Genomic DNA, 21,350 nt, shown 5'->3' with positions numbered 1-21,350 from the left:
TGTTTGGTTTTGGCTACAAACTGTTTTTTTTTTTTACTTATTTTAAGATATTTAAGCTTTAGAGGAAATATTTGACTCCTTGAAAGCCTTTTCTTTAATTTTGTTCATCTTGTCACAGGATGTTGATTTCAAGGGTGGAAATGGAAGAAAATGTTTCTAGACAACAGAAATGTTTTAGTGCTGCTGAATTTATGTTTTTTTAGATTGTGTTTAGGTTTTTCACCTCATTTCAGAATGCAGAGCTGCTTGGCCCAGTCCCTCCTCAATTATGCAATGTTGCCATCTTACCTGTTCTTTTGACATCGGCATCATCCAATCACCAGAGCTTCACATTCTGTCCGAGGTCCACCATCAAACATAAGCGCCATCAGTCTAACCCAGGGGTAGGGAACCCTGGTCCTTGAGAGCCACCTTCCTGCATGTTTTCCAATATACCCTGCACTGGCATGTTCTTATTGGCTGGACACACCTGAACCAGGTAATCAAGTACCTGGTTCAGGTGTGTCCAGACAGTACAAACATTCATCAGATTAAACACTCTCACCTCATGTGCAGTCATCCAAAGTCAAGAATGCACAAATAAACAATTAAGATCTTAAATTTGTAATCAATGTGACTAAATGGCTTTTTACTGTCATACATCCAAACTGAAGAGGTTTCTCCACCTGTTCCATCCACATGTGTGACAATGGAAGGGCTTGTTTCAAACCTGCTGAGAGAGGAGGGCTAACACACAAGCATCATGGGATAGTGCATATTTGCCATGTCCTGGTTGGGGACGTCTCCTTGTGATCTGGTTGGTCCTCTCCTGCAGCTCAGACTGCAGCGGTAATTTTCTTTCTCTCTGCACAGACAAATGCTGCCCAAAGGACTCCGGTTTGTTAGGTGTTGGTTTCTAAAGTCTGGATGCATTTAAATGTGCTTGACCACGAGCAGGAAGGCTGAGCAGGTTTCTCCGTCCCACCAGCAGCGTGCCCTTGAGTAACCTGGCCTCCTAATCCTGTTAGGCCCAAGTGGCTTAAGCCCCCGCCAGGCCCTAAACCTCAATACCCCCTTTCTGCTGCACTCGCCATATGCTGTCTCTTTCTAACATGAGCTGTAATCCGTCTGAAGGTGGCTGCTTTGTTTGGGATGTTTCTCTGGATGTTTGTTTGGCGCGGAAACCCTCTAGAAGTTTCCTTCTTATATTGGTTTGTTTATGTGGGGAAATAAAGCAAGAATTGATTTGAAGGAATAGGTCTAGGAATTTCTTTGACTTTTCTCGAGACTCCAGAATTCCTGCAGTTTTTTTCACTCAGTCTCTGAGTCTGTAGCTTGACAGTCAGCTGGTTAGCAGCGTCACAAAGGCCTTGGTGTTCCGTCTTTATCTTCCTGGAATGTGCTTCAACACATTTAATCGGCAGTTCGGCCTTGAAGGTGAAATTTCAGTTGAAACGAAGCCACAACAAACTTTAAGACGCGAGTCTTTTAAGGCTCATTTCTTCAGTAGCCTGGGACTCACACAATAATCTGTTTCTCTTTCTTAATATTTACTTTTCTTCCGTACATTTTTTGCATGTAAAAACTCAATCACACTTTCAACAATTTCTGTATTCTTGGTATCAAAACTTTCAGCTTGTTAAGGACATTGTCACTTGTATTTTTAGTTTTCGAAAACGTTATGGTTTTTACGATTTTATGCAATTTGTGATTTTTAGCCCCATTGAAATTAATAGGAATTTTTCTATATGCAATTCATGCAGTTAAAAACATTCAGCATGTTATAAAAATTCATGCTTCTATTTTTAACATTGTAAAATTTTATTCAAATTTTGAAATATTGCACAATTTTTTACGATTTTATGCAATTTTTACATTTTTTTCAGCTGCAATTCCTCAGATTTTTTGCGCAGTTTGAAACCTTTGCAATATTGGCATCAAAACGTTCATCATGTTACGGACTTTAATGCTACTGAGGTTTTTGGGGTAATTCTGAGCTAAGCTAGTATTTTAGCAATGTGCTAGCTTTTTTTACCTAATTTGGCACCTACTGAAGTTTTTTATGGGCTAATTCTGAGTTAACCTAATATTTTATCAAAGTGCTAGCATTTGTCTTTTTGGCTAATTTGACATGTGCTGTGGATTTTTGTGCTAATTCTGAGTTAAGCTTGCATTTTAGCAACATGCTAGTGGAGGTTTTCCAGGCTAATTTTGAGCTATGTTAACATCTTTGCAACATATTAGCTTTTTTTGGCTATTTTGACATTTACTGTGGTTTTTAGGGCTAATTCTGAGTTAAGCTTCTACTTTAGCACTATGCTAGCTTTTTTTTGGCTAATTTGGTACCCACAAAGGATTTTGCGGGGTCTTTAGGAGGTAAGCTAACATTTGGGCAAAATGCTGACTTTTCTGGCTTATTTGGCATCTGCTGAAGTTTTGGACTAATTGTGTAATTAGTTTGCGCATTTTTACATTTTATAGATTTTTTTTTCAGTACATTCTTCAAATTCTTTCTGCACTTAATGCAATTTCTGCCACTTTAAGTATTAAGTTCGCAGTTTTAGCCGTATGCAAAAAGCTTTAGCATTTTCCACAAATCCCTTCAGCTATTACAGTAAATCTTCAGCAAAAAGCATTCACACTAGCATTTCGCAGGTAATGCAGCTTTTCTAGTTGCCCCTAAAGGTCGCCCGCATCTCCATCCCTAACGGGGCATCCCGGCCCTCGATCTTCTCTTCTGTTTGGCCTGACATTGACTGCTGACCTCCTTTCTGCGCGGTTTGAGCCCCAAACTCGCCGCGCAGTCACCCTCGGCTGAGCAGGCTAATCTCTGGAATTTGTCCTGACCACACGAGCTCAGGCTGCTGGGCGGCTGCTGGGCGGCTGCAGGGCTTAGACAGAGCTCCAGCAGCACGCTGGCTGGTCGTCTCTCAGGTGTTCACTTGCTGCTCAGCTCCAGGTAAATTCAGACATCAAACACTTTACCTGAGCTGGGAGGATATAAACACCAGGACAGGATGAAGTCATTTCATTATGTGAAGAAGTCATGGTTTATTCATTCTGTTCATGTGACAGACAGCAGCCGGTCAGTTTCACAAAAACATTCCTTACATGTAACCAGGACACACAGGTGTGGTTCGAGCTGGCCCGTGAGTGTTAAGTAACAGCAGTGCAGGTATCTTTTATTCAGAAGAGTAAACGAGTGAGCAGAGGGTGGATGGATGGATGGATGGGGGGGCAGAGCTGGCTGCATGGGGGGTGTGGGTAATCGGAGCCAGCTGGGACAACAGGTGTGAGGCGTGTTTACACCCTTGTCTTCAACTAGTGTGAAGCCTTCAGGAAGTTTCACTCTGTGCACAAATGCAGAGTTTTCTGCAGATTGTGCAGCAGTGGACCTAGTTAGTGTGTGGCGTCACTGAGTTCTCTGTGTTAAAGTGGAAAAATGTTCCCTTTTGTAAAAGCAAAGCCCCAAAGACCCCCTCTCCCTTCCCCTACTGTGCACTGAGAGCTCTCTGTTTACACTCTCTCCCACTAGCTTACAGCCCCTCACTCCATCATCCTAACAATAGCGGTGTAACAAAAATGGTGAACAATATCATTTCTATCCAGCCGTACAGATTAGATCCAGATTCCAGCTCAGACAAAGACGTTCATGGATCTATTTGTCTGTGAGTGGATGCATCAGAATGGAGCAGAGCAGGGAGACTGTGGCACCGCTACATCACAATATGATCCTTGTCAAACAGTGTTTTTTCATGTGTCTGATTCACAACGATTTAATATTCAGAAATGCAATTTTAATCTTGATTTTCTTCATCTATGTCCTCTATCATCAGAAAAATGCTACAAGAACTGGTTAGAAACACCAAAAATACAATTTTCATCAGAGTGGATATTTAAAAGTACTTATGTGACAATTTGTGACGATCAAAAATTCATTTTACTACATGTTTACAAATTTCCTTCTAATAAAAGGACTTGGTAACATCTCTCATCAGATCTGCTGAATTTCCTTACTCTAAACTTAATGTTAAATCTCTCTGTAAGCTTATTTTGTCTCCAGCGTCAGACTTTAGCTGATCTTCTAAATGTTCCCCAGCCTTTTTTTTAGATGCTTTTGAAAGTTTTTTCTAACTACTTTTGACCATTTCTGACCAATGAGCTTCATTGTTTGATGGTTTAAACACTAATCAGCTGATAGTTTGAAAATTAAAAAACAAGTTTGTCTATAAACAAAGTCAAAACTGATGTGAACACGAGTCCTCTGAAGATGTTTGAAGTTCAAGAACCAGACTAGAGATGAGAATAGAAGAAGAAGCAAATACAGTATGTCACAAAAGTGTGTACACCTCACATCTCGGCAAATATTTAGTTATATCTTTTCATAGGACAACACTGCATAAATGACGCTTTCACACAATGAACAGTAGTCAGTCTAAAGTTAGTATAGCAGTGTAAATTTATTGTCCCTTCAAAATAAATAAAAATACAGCCAATAATGGTTGAACCCCTGGCAACAAAATTGAGTACACCCCTAAGTAAAAATGGGAAATGTCAATATTTTGTGTGGCCACCATCATTTTCCAGCACGGCTTGAAGTCTCCTGGCCATGGAGATCACCAGACCTTCACATGTTGCCAGTGGAATCCTCTTCCACTCCTCCATCACAACATCACGGAGACGGTGGACATTTGACACCTTGTGCTCCTCCACCTTCCTCTTCAGGATGCCCCAGAGGTGTTCTATGGGGTTTAGGTCTGGGGACATGCTTGGCCAGTCCATCACCTTCACCCTCAGCCACTTTAGCAGGCCGGTGGTCATGTTGGAGGTGTGTTTGGGTCATGCTGGAACACTGCTCTGAGGCCCAGTTTCCAGAGGGAGGGGATCATGATCTGCTTCAGAATGTCACAGTACATGTTAGAATTCATGTTTCCCTCAATGAACTGTAGCTCCCCAATGCCAGCAGCACTCATGCTGTCCCAGATCATGTTACTCCCACCACCATGTTTGACGGTAGGCAAGATGCACTTGTCGTTGTCCTCCTCACCTGGTTGCTGCCTCACATGCTTGACACCATCTGAACCAAATCTGTTGATCGTGGTCTCATCAGACCACAGGACGTGGTTCCAGTAATCCTGGTCCTTTGTTTGTCTGCAGCAGATTGTTTCCAAGCTTTCTTGAGCATCATCTTTAGAAGAGGCTTCCTTCTAGGACGACAACCATCCAGACCAATTTGATGCAGTGTGCGGCGTACGGTCTGAGCACTGACAGGCTGACCTCCCATCCCTTCAATCTCTGCAGCAATGCTGGACGCACTCATCCGTCTGTTTTCCAAAGCCAGTCTTTGAATGTGACGCTGAGAACCTGCACTCAGCTTCTTTGGTCGACCATGGCGAGGCCTGTTCTGAGAAGAACCTGTTCTCTTAAAGCGCTGGATGATCTTGGCCACTGTGCTGCAGCACAGTTTCAGAGCGTTGGCTATTTTTTTACAGCCTAGTCCATCTTTATGTAAAGATAAAATGTGTTTTTTTAGGTCTTCTGAGAACTGACGCCATGAGGTGGCATGTTGAACTTTCAGTGACCAGGTTAAGAGAGTGGAAGAGCTTTTTTACAGAGTTTTAACTCATCTGCTAACTGATGACACCTGAGACAGTGTAACACTAATGGTTCACATGACAAAGGGGAAGGAAAATGATCATTTGTGCTCAATTTGTACACTTTCACTTAGGGGTAATCTCACTTTTGTTGCCAGGGGTTTAGCTATTATTGGCTGTATTTTTATTTATTTTGAGGGGACAATAAATGTACACTGCTATACTAACTTTAGACTAACTACTGTTCATTGTGTCAAACAGTCGTTTATGCAGTGTTGTCCTAAGAAAAGATATAGCTAAATGTTTGCTGAGATGTGAGGGGTGTACTCAGTTTTGTGACATACTGTATGTAAAGAAAACAAAGTCTTCTGGGAGGTTTAGAGAATTATGCAACAATAAAAACCAGAGGAAAGAATCCCGTGAGCATAAAAAGCTGTGAGTGAGGTCATGCCATTTATTTTTTTTTGTTTTGTTTGATAACTTAATCCTGCCCTGTAATTAATTAATTCCATCGATTTTCTAAACCTGTTTTGTCCCTTTTGGGTCACAGAGCCTTACCCAACCACTCAGACTCAGTGTACACCCTGGACAGGTCACCAGTCTGTCGCACACTCCCATTCACACTTAGTGAGGATTCAGAGTAGGAGTGTCAAACTCAATCACACAAGAGGCCAAGATCCAAAAAATAACTTGGGTCGCGGTCCGAACAGGATAAACATTTATTGAACACTCTAAAACTAAATTTTTAAAACTTTAAACCATAACTTTTTAACGCAATTGTGAACTAGATATATAGCATTACCTGCAATAATACTAGTGTGAATGCTGTAAGCTGAATTTTCCCACTGAAGATGCTGAAATTGATAGCTAAAAAAGCTGAAGCTGATAGCTGAAAACGTTGAAATTGATAGCCAGCTAAAATTTTAACTAAATGACAGCCTAAAAAACAAAAAAACTTAAATTAGCCAAAACAGCCAGTGTGTAGCTGGAATATCAGCTAAACTTCTAAATAGCCTGAAAATCTTAGTAACAGGGGAGAACATGCAAACCCCACAGAGAGAGAGAGATAAGGTATACACTTTCCATCAAACTTTCCATCTACTTTTGACAGGTGCCCCGCCCCTCAAAATGATGTATCAATTTATCATTTTTATATATAGAGTACATAGGGTCAAAGGTCACCTGTCAAAATGATTTTGATGGGAAGTATATTCCTGCTCTCTCTAATGAGGTCAACATCTGAAACAAGGAACTATTTTTTTTTTTTTACCAAAGATAAAGTTCTGGTTTCACTGCCTCAAGTATAAAAAAGGGAATTATTTGGTGCTGAAAGCTCACAACTTTGTTCAACTTTACTACACTCTAACGCCATATAATATAAAGAAATGACTAATGGACTTAAAATAGACGAGTAATCGACTGTTTTAAGTCGATTAGTCAACTAATCGTAGCAGCTCTAATGTATTAACATACTTTATTCCACAGTTTATCACAACAGCAAAACAGTAGAATAGACATGAAGAATTCTATAGTTTCCTGAACCTGTTTGGTGAATTTGATCGTTTTATACACTGAGATGCAGTAAAAGTGAAAGAGAGAAAAGAACATTGCCAGGGAGAATTAAACTATTTAGACTTTGTTTCTTTATAAAAAAACGTCTGCTTCACCATCTGGTCAAACCCATGCAGGAAGAGGCTTCCTTTCCCTCTGAAATGATGCTTTGTTTTCTCCTTACGATCACTCTCCTCAAAGGAGGGAGAGTGGAGCACCAATCGGTGAGGATTTTTCATGAAAAACAATTTAAACTTCAACATTTAACTGGAGTGAAGTATTCAGTCGTAGTATTCATTTTTTTAATAAAAAAAAATGATATGAGTGATGAAAGCAGAACTCCCAGTTCTCTTTCTGGTGGGATAATAGTCTTCCATGTCTTCCTGTGTTTTCTTTGTAAATATGTAAACTGCCTAATTTGTCTAATTTTTCTGTCTGTAATGCTGCTGTAACCCTGAAATGTCCTCACCGTGGGACAAATAAAGGACGATCTTCTCTTATGTGTGAATTATCAAACAAGAACGGACTTTACAGAAGCAAGAGATTAACGTGATTAAAAAAAAGATGCACTAAAATCTCTAATGGATTAATTGCGATTATTGTGATAACTTGACAGCTTTAGCAAAAAGCACAGTCTTTTAGCAGTAAATAAAGCTTTCCAGTCTATAGTCTGGAGTTGTCACTTTTGGGGAGGGGAGGGTCTCTAGTGACATCCTGACTGAAACTCAAAGCTGTCCTCCGAGTTTTAGCTTACAGAAACTCATATCTGCTCGCTGCACCTGATCCCCTCGACTGTTGACCCTTCACTTAGAGGAGTGGTCTGTGGACTCAAGCCGATGAGTTCTCAGAGTTTGAAGATTCAACTGATGGATATTTAATAACATTTAGCAACGTTTCCTCATCATTTGAGTTCTTTGTGAAAATAAAGTTTTCATCCGAGCATCTTGAAAAATGTGTTTGCACAAAAGCCCCTATAAATATCCGCACAGTTTGGACTGGAGGTATTTTCTAAACTGGAGTCAAACACTTCATTTGGATCACCTCAGGTTCTGTGTTCTGATGAAGCCCAGCTGGAGCGACCGTCTCTGGTTCCGGACCCTCACCCTGAAAACACACAGCCAGAGCAGCAAAGGATTGTGGGTCTGTTTGGAGCAACAGGTGGACTTGTGTTTCAACACACAATGCAGAGGCAGTCAGGCAGCTGCTGGGCTCCACGCTATCCCACCCTGTTGGTAATCGGATCTCCTCTCTGCGCTCACGTTTGGGGGCGTGGCCTCCCTTCCTCTGTCTGTAACCAGTTGTTTTTCAAAAGAATATGCATTTTAATTCAGTTTTATTTATCACAAAACAATTACCCCATTGAGCTTCACGCTGGTAATTGTACAGAAGCAGAAGTTAAGTCATAAAATATAAACAATAGGTAAAAAACCCAAACAGACTAAACTAAACTGGTTATCCCAGCTCTAAGACCCTCCCTCCCGGTAAGGAAAAACTCCTAAAAAACCTGATCCAGGAAAAAAGAAGAAACCTTAGAGATGTAGCATGAAGGACAGATCCTCTCCCAGGACAGACAGGAGATTCACCAGGACTGTTAAAGAAGAGTTAGCTTATCTAACTCTACAACTGTGTATTTGAATAGAATTCAGCCAGATAAGACTTGGGGACAAGTGGGGGCGAAGTCCACAGCCAAGATGAGCCAGATGCGTGGTCCACGGCCAAGAACATGACCACGGGCGAACAACACCCAAATCACACTGCACCAAACAGAAGCTTTTTCTTGAACAGTAAAGAGTTCACATTTACTTACGGAGTTCATGCAAGCGCTTCATCCATTTGTCTGTAGTGTTGCCAGATTGGGCAAAAATCTGCCCCATTTGAGTAAAAACCTGCCCAATTTGGACAGGAAGGGTCCATCTGTCTTTGCTCTGATGGATAAAAAAGAGCTTCTTCACATGTACTCTGCAGCAAGAGGCAGCCCAAAATAGGGAAAAAAACACAGAAGTAAATCCTAAAAGTAGTACAAATAACATCCATTACTTAACAAGAAATCTTATGATCAAATATCAAAAAGGTCAAATTAAAGAGTTCCACAGAAGCTTTAAAGAAAAAAGGAAAAATAGGCTAAAAAAGCAACTCCAAATTAAATGTTAAACAGCCCAATGAGGAGGTTTTTTGATTGCTAATTCTAAGCAAATAGTTTTTCTTTTTTGAGTTAACCTAATTGTACCAAAAAAAAAACTAATGAAATAAATGGAAATGAATCATTTTAGAACAAAATGAGACTCTGATCTCAGTTCATCTTCATACATTCTCATAAAATCTATAACTAGCACTTAACTGTAAACATAAATCCACATTTTTGTTCCCAAAATGATGATAATGAATGCCAGTCTAAAGATTTTGACTCATTTTTTTATGAATTTTCTTATTCCCAGATCCTCTATATCGAGTCAAATCAGGATCAGCTTAAAGTGAATCAAAAACAAGATTGAAAATGTGAAAAAAGGGGATTGCAAATTTGAAAATAAAAAAGGAAAATTTGAAATTTGAACCAAAATATGTTACCAATTTAAAAAAACTTTAATTTGTATTTTCAACTTTCCTTTTCTCTATTCCCATTCTTTGCTGTCATTTTTCTGTTTTCAGTTCAGAGTCTCTGAGTTTGGGCTCCTAATTTTACATGTGGGCGGGGCTTTCAGCTCATTGGCTACAGTTTTAGTGGGGATTTTTTATTCAAGTTTTAAATGTACAATTTTTTTTCAAATTTTCAAAATTTCCTTCAAGTTTTTAATATTATTTTTTCCAATGTTCAGTTTTATTTTTCTATAATTCCTTTAAGTTTTCAATATGTATTTTCGAGTATAAAACTGCCTCAAATTTTCTTTTTTTTTTCTTTCAAAATTTCAATCTTGTTTTCGATTCACTTTAAGCTGGTCCTGATTTGACCCTGAACCTCCAGCTGTTAATGAGACGACAGCAGTACTGATATGAAGAAAAGCTTGGTAAGGTTTGAGAAGTTGAGACTTTAAGTGTTGATTCTGCAGGGCGACACGCTGCTCTGTATCTGGTTTGACACCTTCTATTAGCTGTTCAAGTGAGCAGAGATGATCAACGTTAACAAACAGCCTTGCGTGGCTCAAAGCACATCAAACCCACTACAGCAGCTGGAATGTGGTGGAAATCCAGTTCAGGTGATCTCTGATGAGCGGGCAGTTTCTCTTCAGAGGCCCGCTCGGGCATTTCCCAGCAGCCCTGCATTCCTCTCCATGTGGAAAGGATTAAGCTGGTAATTGAGTTGGCAAACAGAACCTTAAAGGTTAATGGGATTCATTTACAGACGAGTCTGCTTGAAGTCTGGAGAACAGATCAAATGGGAAAAGTTTTAGACTATTACGACGAGTCAAGTCTCCTGCACAGGACAGGAACACGGACGTCATGCTGGGATTGTGTTCTAGTAAATCGTTATTTTGGTTTAATATCACTAAGGTTATCTCAGGACTAAAATCAGAAAGTCTCACTGCAACCTGCTTTCAAGTCTTCCCAGTCAAACATGAATCAAAAACCTCGTTGTTTTCTAGGACATAGTTTCTGCAGAGCGGCAGGAGTTTGTTAGAAATTCACCTCTGAATTGTGGGTAAGATCATTGGTGCAAAGTATGCCCGATACCAGCTCAGACAAGGAGAACGATTTGTCTGCAAATCAGAATGGGGCGGAGCCAGAAGCTCGTCCCTGCCCGGCGTATTTTCTACGTCACAAAGACAATCGTTTTAAAACTGCGTTGTTTTAATCTGCTCCTGATTCAGGATTTGAATAAAGAAATACTCAGACATGCAGTCTTGAGCTTCAAATGTCCTCCATCATGAGAAAATTCTGCAAGAACATGTTAAAAACAGCAAAAGCACCATTTTCATTGGAGCGAGTCTTTCAGAAGTTTATTAACGTTCATTAAGTCCATACTAGAACCAAATTATGTTTCCTTAATGTTCACGAATAAGGAACCAACAGATCCCATGAGAAAACCTTCAACTGCTCACCAGTGACTGAATAAAAACCACACCGTAACTCAGAAGCCCCGCCCACGGGCTCTCAAACATGGAAGCGTTTGTGCCTCATAATTTAAAATAAAAGTCCTTTTTCCCCTTTTCTCTATATAAATCTATGAACGGCATGTAACTTCCCGACAGCACAAACCAGACCAGAGCAGGAGGAGCTCTGACGTCATCGCCGTGCGCCCTTGGGACGTTCCAGACCCCCTATAGATTTTTGAGACACTTGTTGTGCGGCAGAACATGAACACGAAAAAGCAATGTCAATTGGGTTTGTCACTTTGATTCTGTCACGGAATGAGCGGAGTTGAAGAAGAAAATGAAAAATAATTCTGAGGATTGCTTTTTCATTTTATTCAAGAGACAAATATTGCAGGTACAGTTTGAAAAGGAAAAAGCATTTCTGTTTTTCAAATTTTAATTTTCAAATTTAATATTTCTGATTGAATTTTGGGACAAAATTACTAAAGAACTTTTTGAAACTTAAATGTCAAATGCCATTTTCTTTATCATTTCAATTGTAGAGAATTGTATTTTAATTTAAGAGACATGTATTCCAGGTACATTGTGAAAATGAAATAGCCTTTCCAGTATTGACTTTTATTTTAAATTTTGAGTCACAACACTTCCATACTCAAACAGAACTGTGTTGAAGAAAGGCGACGGCCGAGTTTGCAGAAAGTATTTGATTACTACTAAGCCTATGGCGATGGTAAACTGGAGTTTACAAGCTGCTGCGGTGTAAAACACGAGCTAAATACTGCCCAGAAAATATCCTGAAATAGAGCTAAGAGTGAAACACTACTGGCTGATTTATGCGTCTGAGCGAGGAGGGATTTCAAAGCATTTACTCCACAACTCTTGGCTGTGTGGTAAATCTAATACTGCAATAAAACACAAATGGAAATATCGCAATAGTCTGAAATCTCTTAATGCTTCCTAAGAGGAGGAAAAAACAAAGAAACGTCAAAGTTGTATCCACTAACTTTAGTTTGAAATAGGAGTAATCGCTTGAAGTTGAAGCTAAACTTCACTGAGCACACGCTCACTCCTCATGTCACAGGGATTCATTCCAGGGATTTTCCTCTTTGAATTGGAGGTAATTATTAAAAAACAAAAAACACTTTTAGTTCCAGCTACAAACTGAAACTCCTCCTAGAGGATTTTATCTTTCTTTCTCTACCTCCAAGCTTGATTAGGAATCTGTTTGAGGGAAAAAAAGAGTTGGTTTCAAAAATTCTGAATTTTGAGCGGGCCAAACAACGCCGCTTTTATTCAGTTTGATTCACAAGTTGACAGAATTTTTAAAATATTCTGTTTGTTCTGATTAATTTAGCTTGGTTTTTAAAAACTATCTCCACTGATTTAGTGATTTAAACTGATCAAAGTTCAGTCTAAAAGTTCTCAATAAATCTGTTTTTTGCCTTGAATAGTCACACCGTTTGTTTTATAGGAATATCAAACCTATTAATGGATGGATTATTTATTTTTATACACCAAATTGTGCTTATTTTTAAATCTTTGCAGGTTTTTTCTCCTCTTTATCATCTGAGCTGTTTACTGTATTTCAGTCAGCTGATGGTAAATGTACCAAACGTGAAGCTGAGCTCAGAATCAGAGTCCTCTGCAGCTAAAATGTTTGTGATTGTAGTCAATCTCTGAGTTCTTGTTCATTTTTTCAATAATTATGGTCTTTATATTATTTTGTTTCATAAGCGGCTGGGTGGCTCAGTGGGCTAGGTGAAGGGCTGGCACTCAGGAGCCCTGGGTTCGATTCCCAGGGTTGTCCACTGATCCCCACCCAAATTGGGTCCTTAGCCAAGACCCTTGATGCTGCTGCCTAACTGGGTCCCTGTGCCCCTCAAGTACAGGGTTGTGTCAGGAAGGGCATCCGGTGTAAAAACTCTGACAGATCACTGATGAGAAACAGTGGGTGCTGTTACGCTGTGGGGACCCCAAAAGGGATAAACCGAAAGTGAACTACATATTATTTTTTCTCATATTCTTCTACAGTAGGTTTTAAAGCGTTTTACATTTCATGTTGATTTGATAGTTAGTATTTTGCAGTTGAGGTAATATTTTGACAGAAATCCTCCTGATGTCTTTAGATCATGTGTCAAAGTCAAGGCCCGGGGGCCGGATCCGGCCCTCCAGATCATTTTATTTTATTATTATTAATGACCCGATGTTATCTTGGGCTCAACAACTTGTATAATTTTGACAAAATATATTTTTATTGAGAGTAAAATATTGAAAGTTATTTAAGATTTAAGTTGATTTATTCTGGAATAATATTCCTGCCTCTTTATTATTCAAAATTATGTTAAGTTATGGTTTTAAAGTTTTAAACATTGGCATTCTGCTAACTTTTTGGACTATTTTACTATTTACTAAGATGTTTTTTGAAATATTTGGAGTTCAGCTAATATTTCAGCTACATGCTAGCTGTTTTGGACTGAAGCCGATGAGTTCTCAGATATTTTTAGGGGTTTCTGTGCAGAAGAGACACATTTTTCAAGATGCTCTGATGAAAACTTTATTTTCACAAAGAACTCACATGATGAAGAAACGTTGATAAATGTTGTAAAGTTTTTTTTTGTTTTTTAGGCTAATTTGGCATTTAGCTAATGTTTTAGCTAGATATCAGCTTCCAGCGTTTTCAGCTATTGACTTGAGCGTTTTTAGCTATTAATTTCAGCATCTTCAGCTGTCAGCACTAGCATAAAGCTTGTCCTGATACTAGATGATGAAAAAAAAAGATAAAACTAGCATATATAGGCCAAATTCAGCTTCCAACATTCACACTAACATTATTACAGGTAATGCTATATATCTAGTTCATAATAATGTTAAAAGTTACATTTTTAAAGTTTTAAACATGTAGCTTTAGTGTGTTCAATAAATGTTTATCCAGTTTGTCCTGTAACCTAAGGTGTGTTTTGGATTTTGGCCCCTTGAGTTTGACGCTCCTGCAGTAGATGTCTCTGTTAGATTCTGACTTGTTTTAATGTAGTTGTTTGGATACGGATGATCTTGGAATTGAATCATTGTCAAAGATCGACTTATTTCAGTAAATTCATGTTGAAAGTCGTGGATCCATTTTCTGGATTTTGATGCCAAAAACGTCAGCAAATGTCTGAATTTGGGTTTAGGGGAACCCGTCATCATCTGCAGGAACTGAGGAAGGACTGCAGACATCAGACTGATGCTGCTGCTCTGCTTCAGCGCTGAAGCCCGCAGACTGCTGACGGCGGCAGAATCCAAACCGGGTGGGGGTGGGGCAGCGGCGGCACACAGGAAGGGGGGGCATTATCGAGCCGGGGTGAGTCAGCAGGTTGACGGAGCTCCAGGGTGCGGTCCCGGCGCATCACTGCTCTGCTGCCAGTTTGGACCGGAGCGGTCCGAGCAGCTGTCGGCTCGGTGCTGCAGTGACGGGTGTCATTAGAATGCAGATGTTTGCTTTCCTTCTGTCCTCAGGGATCAAAGCCGTCATTGAAGGCGGCGCTGGTGTTTACGGTTGTTGGATGTCTGTGTGTGCAGGTCCAGGAGACGACGTCCCCGCTGTGTACGGCCTGAATGCGACGGACTCGTCGAGGTGGGAGGAGGCGGTGCTGACCCCTGCACTGCAGATCCTGGAGAGCCTCAGGAAGGTGTGGCTTCAGCATCGCTGCTGGTCTTTGTGCTTCTGAATGTCCTTCATCTTTGAGCTGCATTTAGCTTCCTGCTGGTCCTGGAGGCTTCCAGCGCTCTCGTCTCTGCTTTCCTCTGATTAGCTCACTCAGGTGTCGCTTCATTCTGATGAGCCGACACACCTGATGCAGGTAATCAGCAACAAGTGCTGTAAAATAATAAAATAGTGGACGACTATTTTAATAGTTGATTATTCGTTAGAGTGTAGTAAAGTTGAACAAAGTTGTGAGCGTTCAGCACCAAAATATGTATTTTTTTATATTTGAGTCAGTGAGAGCAAAACTTTATCTTTAGTGAAAAAATAGTTCTGCTCTGACGTCTTTAGTGTCCAAGTTCAGCTTTTAGCATTCACTCTAGCATCATCACAGGTAATGCTATAGATCTAGTTTGTATTTAGTTAAAGATAATGATGGTTAACATGTGTGCTTTACATCCAGTTTGTACATGACCCGATTAGTCAGCTAATTGAAAAAATCATTGTTAGTCAACTATTAAAATCATCGTTTGTGGCAGCAGTACTGCACATTCACCTCAGTGTTGACTCGTGTCCAAGTCACTCGGTCATGTCTCAAAACTCCATCCACTCCTTTTTAAGCAGCTGCTCCAACAGCTGCTTTAAAAAACTCAGAGCTAACAAAGTTCACCAAAACAAACACATTTGGAAAGTTTCTTTCGACAAAAAAAGTAATAATTTAAAAGGAAAAAGAAAGTTTTTTTGGTAGAAAAGATCCAAAGAAGAAACAGAAGAAGAGCCTATGATTTCAAAATCAAAGAATCTGCAGACAAATACCAGGACTCCAAATATGGACTAATAGTGACGGTTGTTCCCACAGACCATAATAATTTGTTATGTTCTGCATGTGTTTGGTTTTTGTGCAGTGCAGAATATTCATCAACCAGCAGTCTAATGTTGCGTGGATGCTGTTAATAAAGTTACTCTGTTTTCTAAATCTTTTTTTAAACATACTTTTTCAATTTTTTGTCACATTTAAAGTCAAATGAGGTTGAAGTTGGTGTCTGATGTTTTGTTTTTTTAGCATCCATTTTAACGGTCATGGGTTTGAGGGTTGTTTGGTTCCTACACAGAATCTAGTGTATAAATAAAGTTTATAGCAGCTGCAGACATTTTACAGAGGATGAAAATGAATTTAACCTCAAAAGTTAAGGGAAAATGAAAGCTAACAGATAAAAGAATTCAGACGCTAACTTCAGCCTCATTTTGGCAGTCTGTGAAAATCTAGTCTGAGCTGAAAACGGTTGTGAATCTCTGGGATGGTGGCTTTTGTTTTTTTTGTACGCTCATTTTATAAATACCGCCCCTTTTGATCAACCCTTGGAACTGCAGATGTTTCCATGGGGTTTGGTCCACTTTGGTTCTCCTGACATTTTGGTGTTCCTCAGGGCGAGGAGCCACCAGTTGCACCAGTCAGAATGGAGAGAGAAGAAGAGAACAACAAGCGAAGCTTCCACACCTGTGATGTGTGTGACAAAGTCATCATCGGTGACCTTGAGTGGACAGGTGAGACCGCTCACTCTCCTCAAAGAACCACTGCAGCTTTTTTCTCACTACTCATCAGTTATTTTACATTCAGAACATTCCAGAAAGTTATTTTCTTCTTATGTGTATGAATGATTTAAGTCAAATGTGTCAAAACTCTCTTTATCCAACTCGACTAAGAAAATGAATGTAAATCCCGGTGTGTGAGGGTGTGGAAGGGCTCATTTTTAAAGTTCCTTTAACCCTTGTGCTCTCTTGTGGGGTCCAGATGACCCCACTTTAGTGTGAACACGTCTAGGATAGCACAAGGGTTACGACTCTGGGGTGAATGACCTTTTCTGCTGTGGTTTGGATAAGCACACGTCACATTATTTTCTGTAAGATCATTCAGTTCTGTTAAAGCACATGTGGCAAAGTCACGACCCTCTGGGTAATTCTATCCGGCCCTCCAGATCCTTTTATTTTACTGTTATTAGTGACCCGATCTTATCTTGAGCTCATCAACTTGTATAATTTTGACAAAATATATTTTTACGGAGAGTAAAATATTGAAAGTTATTTAAGGTTTAAGGTGATTTATTCTGGAATAATATTCCTGTATTTTTATTATTCAGAATTATATTAAAAAGTGACATTTTTAAAGTTTAAAAATTGTCATTCTGCTAGATTGTTGGACTATTTTGGCATTTACTAATTTTTTTAGGCTATTTTGGAGTTTAGCTAATATTTCAGCTACATGCTAGCTGTGTTGACTAACCTAAGGTTTTTTTTTCAGTTTTTTAGGCTAATTTGGGATTTAGCTAATATTTTAGCTGGCTATCAGCTTCAACATTTTTATCTATCAATTTCCCGATCTTCAGCTATCAGCACTAACATCTTCAGCAGCCAAATTCAGCTTACAGCATTCACACTAGTATTATCACAGGTAATGATATATATCTAGTTTATAATTTTATTTAAAAGTTACGCTTTTAAAGTTTTATAAATGTAGTTTTAGAGTGTTCAGTAAATGTGTATCCTGTTCGTCCCGTGACCTAAGGAGTGTTTTGGATGTTGGCCCCCTGTGTGATTGAGTTTGACACCCCTGTGCTAAAATAACCGTGACAGTTCAGAAAAAGGACCTGAATAATGCTTCGCTGCAGCCTGAAACAAAGCAGGTCATCCGTTTGTCTACTTCCTCTGTTCCTGCAGCTCACCTGAAATCCAGGAAGCATTACTACCATGTGAGGAAGAAGAGGAAGTCTGATCCAGACTGCAGTGTTTCTGCAGAAGAAGCTTCCTGTCATGACTGCTGCACTGCAGCCGCTCAGGACTCCACACACACCGCCGTTCCCGTCTCACTCTGAAAACTGCTGTCAGCTTCCCAACACCACTGTGGCTCAGGAAGCTTTAGAGACCTGCTGCATCGGACAGACAGCTCAAGAAATGTTTGAAGTTCCACCTTCATTACAGTATCATCATTATTTAACTTTTCAGTTTCTATGAATTTGCTGGTTAAAGAAGTCTGTTGTGGAATCACTGGAAGTAGACTGTTGTTTCTCTGCTTGCTGTTGACAGACTAAAGTAAACAGAAACGTGGACCAGCCAGTTTCACCTGTGTGGATGCAGATCAGTGCTGTTGCTCAAGTCCCACTCCAATAAAAGTAGTTTTTAAGTATTTTTCTGATGATGCTCTATACCAGCAGTCGGCAACTTTTAACAGTAAAAGATCCATTTGGGCTCGTTTTACTGATCAAAACCTAGAATGAGCCACAAAGATTTACTGTAGCTTTTAACATTTTTAGATTTGCATTCATAACCTTCTGGTTTTTAATAAATATGAATTATGTCTATTTTTGGCTAAAATAAAATCAAAAATATAAAAAGAAACTAGCGTCTCTTTAAATGTTTTCACCTTTGACCTTAGTAGATGCCAAATTAGCCAAAAAAAACTAGGTCATTGCCTACTAGCTAAACTCTAAAATAGCCTAAAATTCCTCTGCAAACTAAATTAGTCAAAAACGTGAGCATGTTGCTAAAATATTTGAAAATGACTCTAAAAGATGAAAACAGCCCATGAATATATTTAAGGCTTGTTGTTAATCTACTTAAAATATTGAAATTTGAAGACTGTCTCATTCATTTCCTATGAGGTATATTTTGTTCAATATTTCAAAAACTATGAAGTTTATGAATACCACAAATATAAGCAGTAATGTCCTGAACGAGATGAACGTTTTGAAATCACAGAAAGTGTGATTGAGTTTTTACGTGCAGAAAAACGCACAGAAAGAAGCAGGAGGATCACTATAGTGTGAATGTTTAGTAAGCAGGTGAGATTTAGGCTAAAGACATCATCATATTTTAAGACTACTGAACATCGATCCAGAGATGATCAGAGTCATTTTCAAATCCTTTCTCCAGCTCTTTGTTCTGCTCTCTGACAGCAGCGTGAACCATCAGGTCAGACTGAGGAGAGAGCGGTTCACACCCTGGACTGCAGGCCTCTGTTTATCCAGCAGTGTGTTGGTCTCCTTTCAGAGCCAGGTGTGCTGTTGTTGTTGAAGCTTTCCCACAATGGGTCCTCCTTTTCCCACATCGCCCTGCTTCTTTTCCCTGTATTTCCTCATTATCTCTCAGCGGTCTCAAAGTGTTTGACACGTTCTTTCAGGGTTGACCTCATCCTCAGGACTAAAAATACTTTCTGTGTGTATAATAGGTGGAAGTGTGTGTCTGTGTTCATCCCTCATTCTCTCTTTCCAAACTGGGTCAGGAGCTTACCGCGCTGCCTGGGAGTCACGCTGAGAGCAAAGGTCGGCATGTAGCCGACATGGATCTGCTTTTCACAACCCTTTTCCCTGCCTTGGTGGGCGGTTCGTCTTCCCTTCATCCGGTTTTTGCTGCTTGTTTTTCATCTGTTCATACGAGTCAACGGCTTGATGTGGAAAAGGGTTTCATTCGTTCATGGGGTTTCTGTGTGTGAGCGTTGGCACCTGCATCACCACTGAATCAGTGCATCCGTGAAAAGAGGCTCTTGAACTTTGGATCTCACAGACGCAGGAAAGTAGGGCGCTCTCAACACTTCCAAGGCTAATTAGTGACTTATGCAGCATGATGCAGCATTAACACTGACGCAGACCGTTTCCTTAACCCTTAACACCTCATGTTCTTTGATTTACTGTAACTTTTCAATTGATAACACGATGAACTTCAGAATCCACTGGAATGATGTTGATCGTGTTAACGGTTGAAAACTATGTTAAAGATTTTGTGTTTAAGTATCACCGACGACTTCTCGACGACTGGCTTTTTTCTAATCTTTAATAAACATTTAAACTTTTTTTTTTTTACAAAGAATGTAGAATGAAACTTAAGGTTTGGGATTAAAGAAAGTTTGAATTTTAGGAATGTACAGCTTAAAGGAACAAACATGAACTGTTAGCATGCAAAGCAATGTTGACGGGCTCATGTTCGGATTGATGTTAAATTAAGATGAACAGTTCGAAGTTTAAGCTCATTTCAAACTGAAACAAGATATATTGCATTACCTGTGATAACGCTTGATGGTTGATGAAATTTACTTTAATCGCTGAAGGAATTTGCTGAAAACGCAAAAGCTATTTGCAAAATGTTCAATTTGCTAAAAGACTGGACATTTCATTAAATAACTATGAAGGAGCGCTGAAGTCGACTTAGATTTCTGAAAATTTTGTAGTAAAATTGCTTAAAAATTCCTGAAACGCGCTGATTTTGCAAAAATATCTAGTGTGCTCTTTGAATATAAGCTGAACTCAAAATTAGCCCAAGAAACCTTAATAGATGTAAGATTAAAAATAACCCAGTAGATAACAAATTATCCAAATACGTTAAGCATGTTGCTTAAATATTAGCTAAACTCAAAGTTAGCATAAAAAACCCCAGTAGATGTCAGATTAGCCAAAAAAGCTAGCTTGTTGCTTAAATACTAGCTAAACTCAAAATACCCTTAAATTTCTCAGTGAACTAAATTAGTGAAAAATGTTAGCATGTAGCTAAAATAGAAGCTAAACTCTAATCTGTTTTTTAATTACTATAAAAGATAAAATCATGAATATATTTAAAGTCTTGCTGCTAATCTGTTTAAAATATTTAAAATGTAAGACTTTCTCATTCATTTCCTGTAGGGCATATTTTGCTCAATATCTCAGATACTATAAAGTTTATCAATACCTAAAATGCAAGCAGTAATGTCCTGGACGAGCTGAACGTTATACCAAGATTTCTGAAAGTGTGATTGAGTTTTTACGAGCAGAAAAGAGCAGGAGAATCACTACAGTGTGAATCTTGACTAATGATTTTGTCTCTCAAGCGCCATCTTTTACTGGCACAGATATCCGTATTATTAAACTGGTAGTGTAGTGATGTGTGTTTACATGAGTTGTTATCTGCGCACGAGCTTACTTCAGTTCAAGGTTTGTTTGTCAGTCTGTGGAGGAAGATAAAAAACCTGATAACTAGAAGAAAACACCACGTCTCTGACAGATAAGAGCCTCAACTTGTTTGGTTGTGACTTCACTCGTGTTGATTCTGGAGAATTCCTCCTCCTTTGAGCTGATGCTGGGAATGATATCAGTCTGCAGTCAATCGGTTCTAGCACAGTAACTCCAGTAGTGTCTGATTCAGAGCACACAAAGACAGAATGAGGAGGGTTTCTGCAGACACATTTAGAGAGCAGCTGCTAAAATACCGTTCCAAAGCATCAGCACATATTGGAATCTGCTGGTGTCTGTGGAGTCCACCAGCATGGAGGTGTAGGATCCTGCAGAGGCTGCAGGTCTACGTAAACTCTCAGCACAAACAGCTGCAGCGGCCCAGACAGACATGAAGACTCGTTTTCAGGTCACTGAGTCCCGTGCAGCTCTGGGCATGTTACCTTGTGTTTGCATTTTTCATATTATTTTCTAAAAAGAAAATTGAAATTATAAAATCATTTTATAATCCAGTTAATTATTAATACAGAACAAGCTACGAATT

General features: G+C 39.4%; 1 protein-coding gene across 1 annotated transcript in view; it reads left to right on the top strand.

Annotated features, from left to right (window-relative positions):
• trit1 (tRNA isopentenyltransferase 1) overlaps positions 1-18,015 on the top strand; it is a 54,740-nt gene extending 36,725 nt beyond the window's left edge. Inside the window, exons 9-11 of the mRNA XM_024263747.2 lie at positions 14,711-14,820; positions 16,262-16,379; positions 17,550-18,015. Coding sequence (XP_024119515.1) covers positions 14,711-14,820; positions 16,262-16,379; positions 17,550-17,704 — 383 coding nt within the window. The 3' untranslated portion in view covers positions 17,705-18,015. The remainder of the gene's footprint in view (positions 1-14,710; positions 14,821-16,261; positions 16,380-17,549) is intronic.
• Positions 18,016-21,350: the final 3,335 nt, after the last annotated feature.

Source organism: Oryzias melastigma, linkage group LG11, assembly GCF_002922805.2.
Source record: "Oryzias melastigma strain HK-1 linkage group LG11, ASM292280v2, whole genome shotgun sequence".
Classification (NCBI taxonomy): Eukaryota; Metazoa; Chordata; class Actinopteri; order Beloniformes; family Adrianichthyidae; genus Oryzias; species Oryzias melastigma.
The sequence above is the reverse complement of the archived record's forward strand: the minus strand, read 5'-3'. Positions and strand labels throughout refer to the sequence as shown.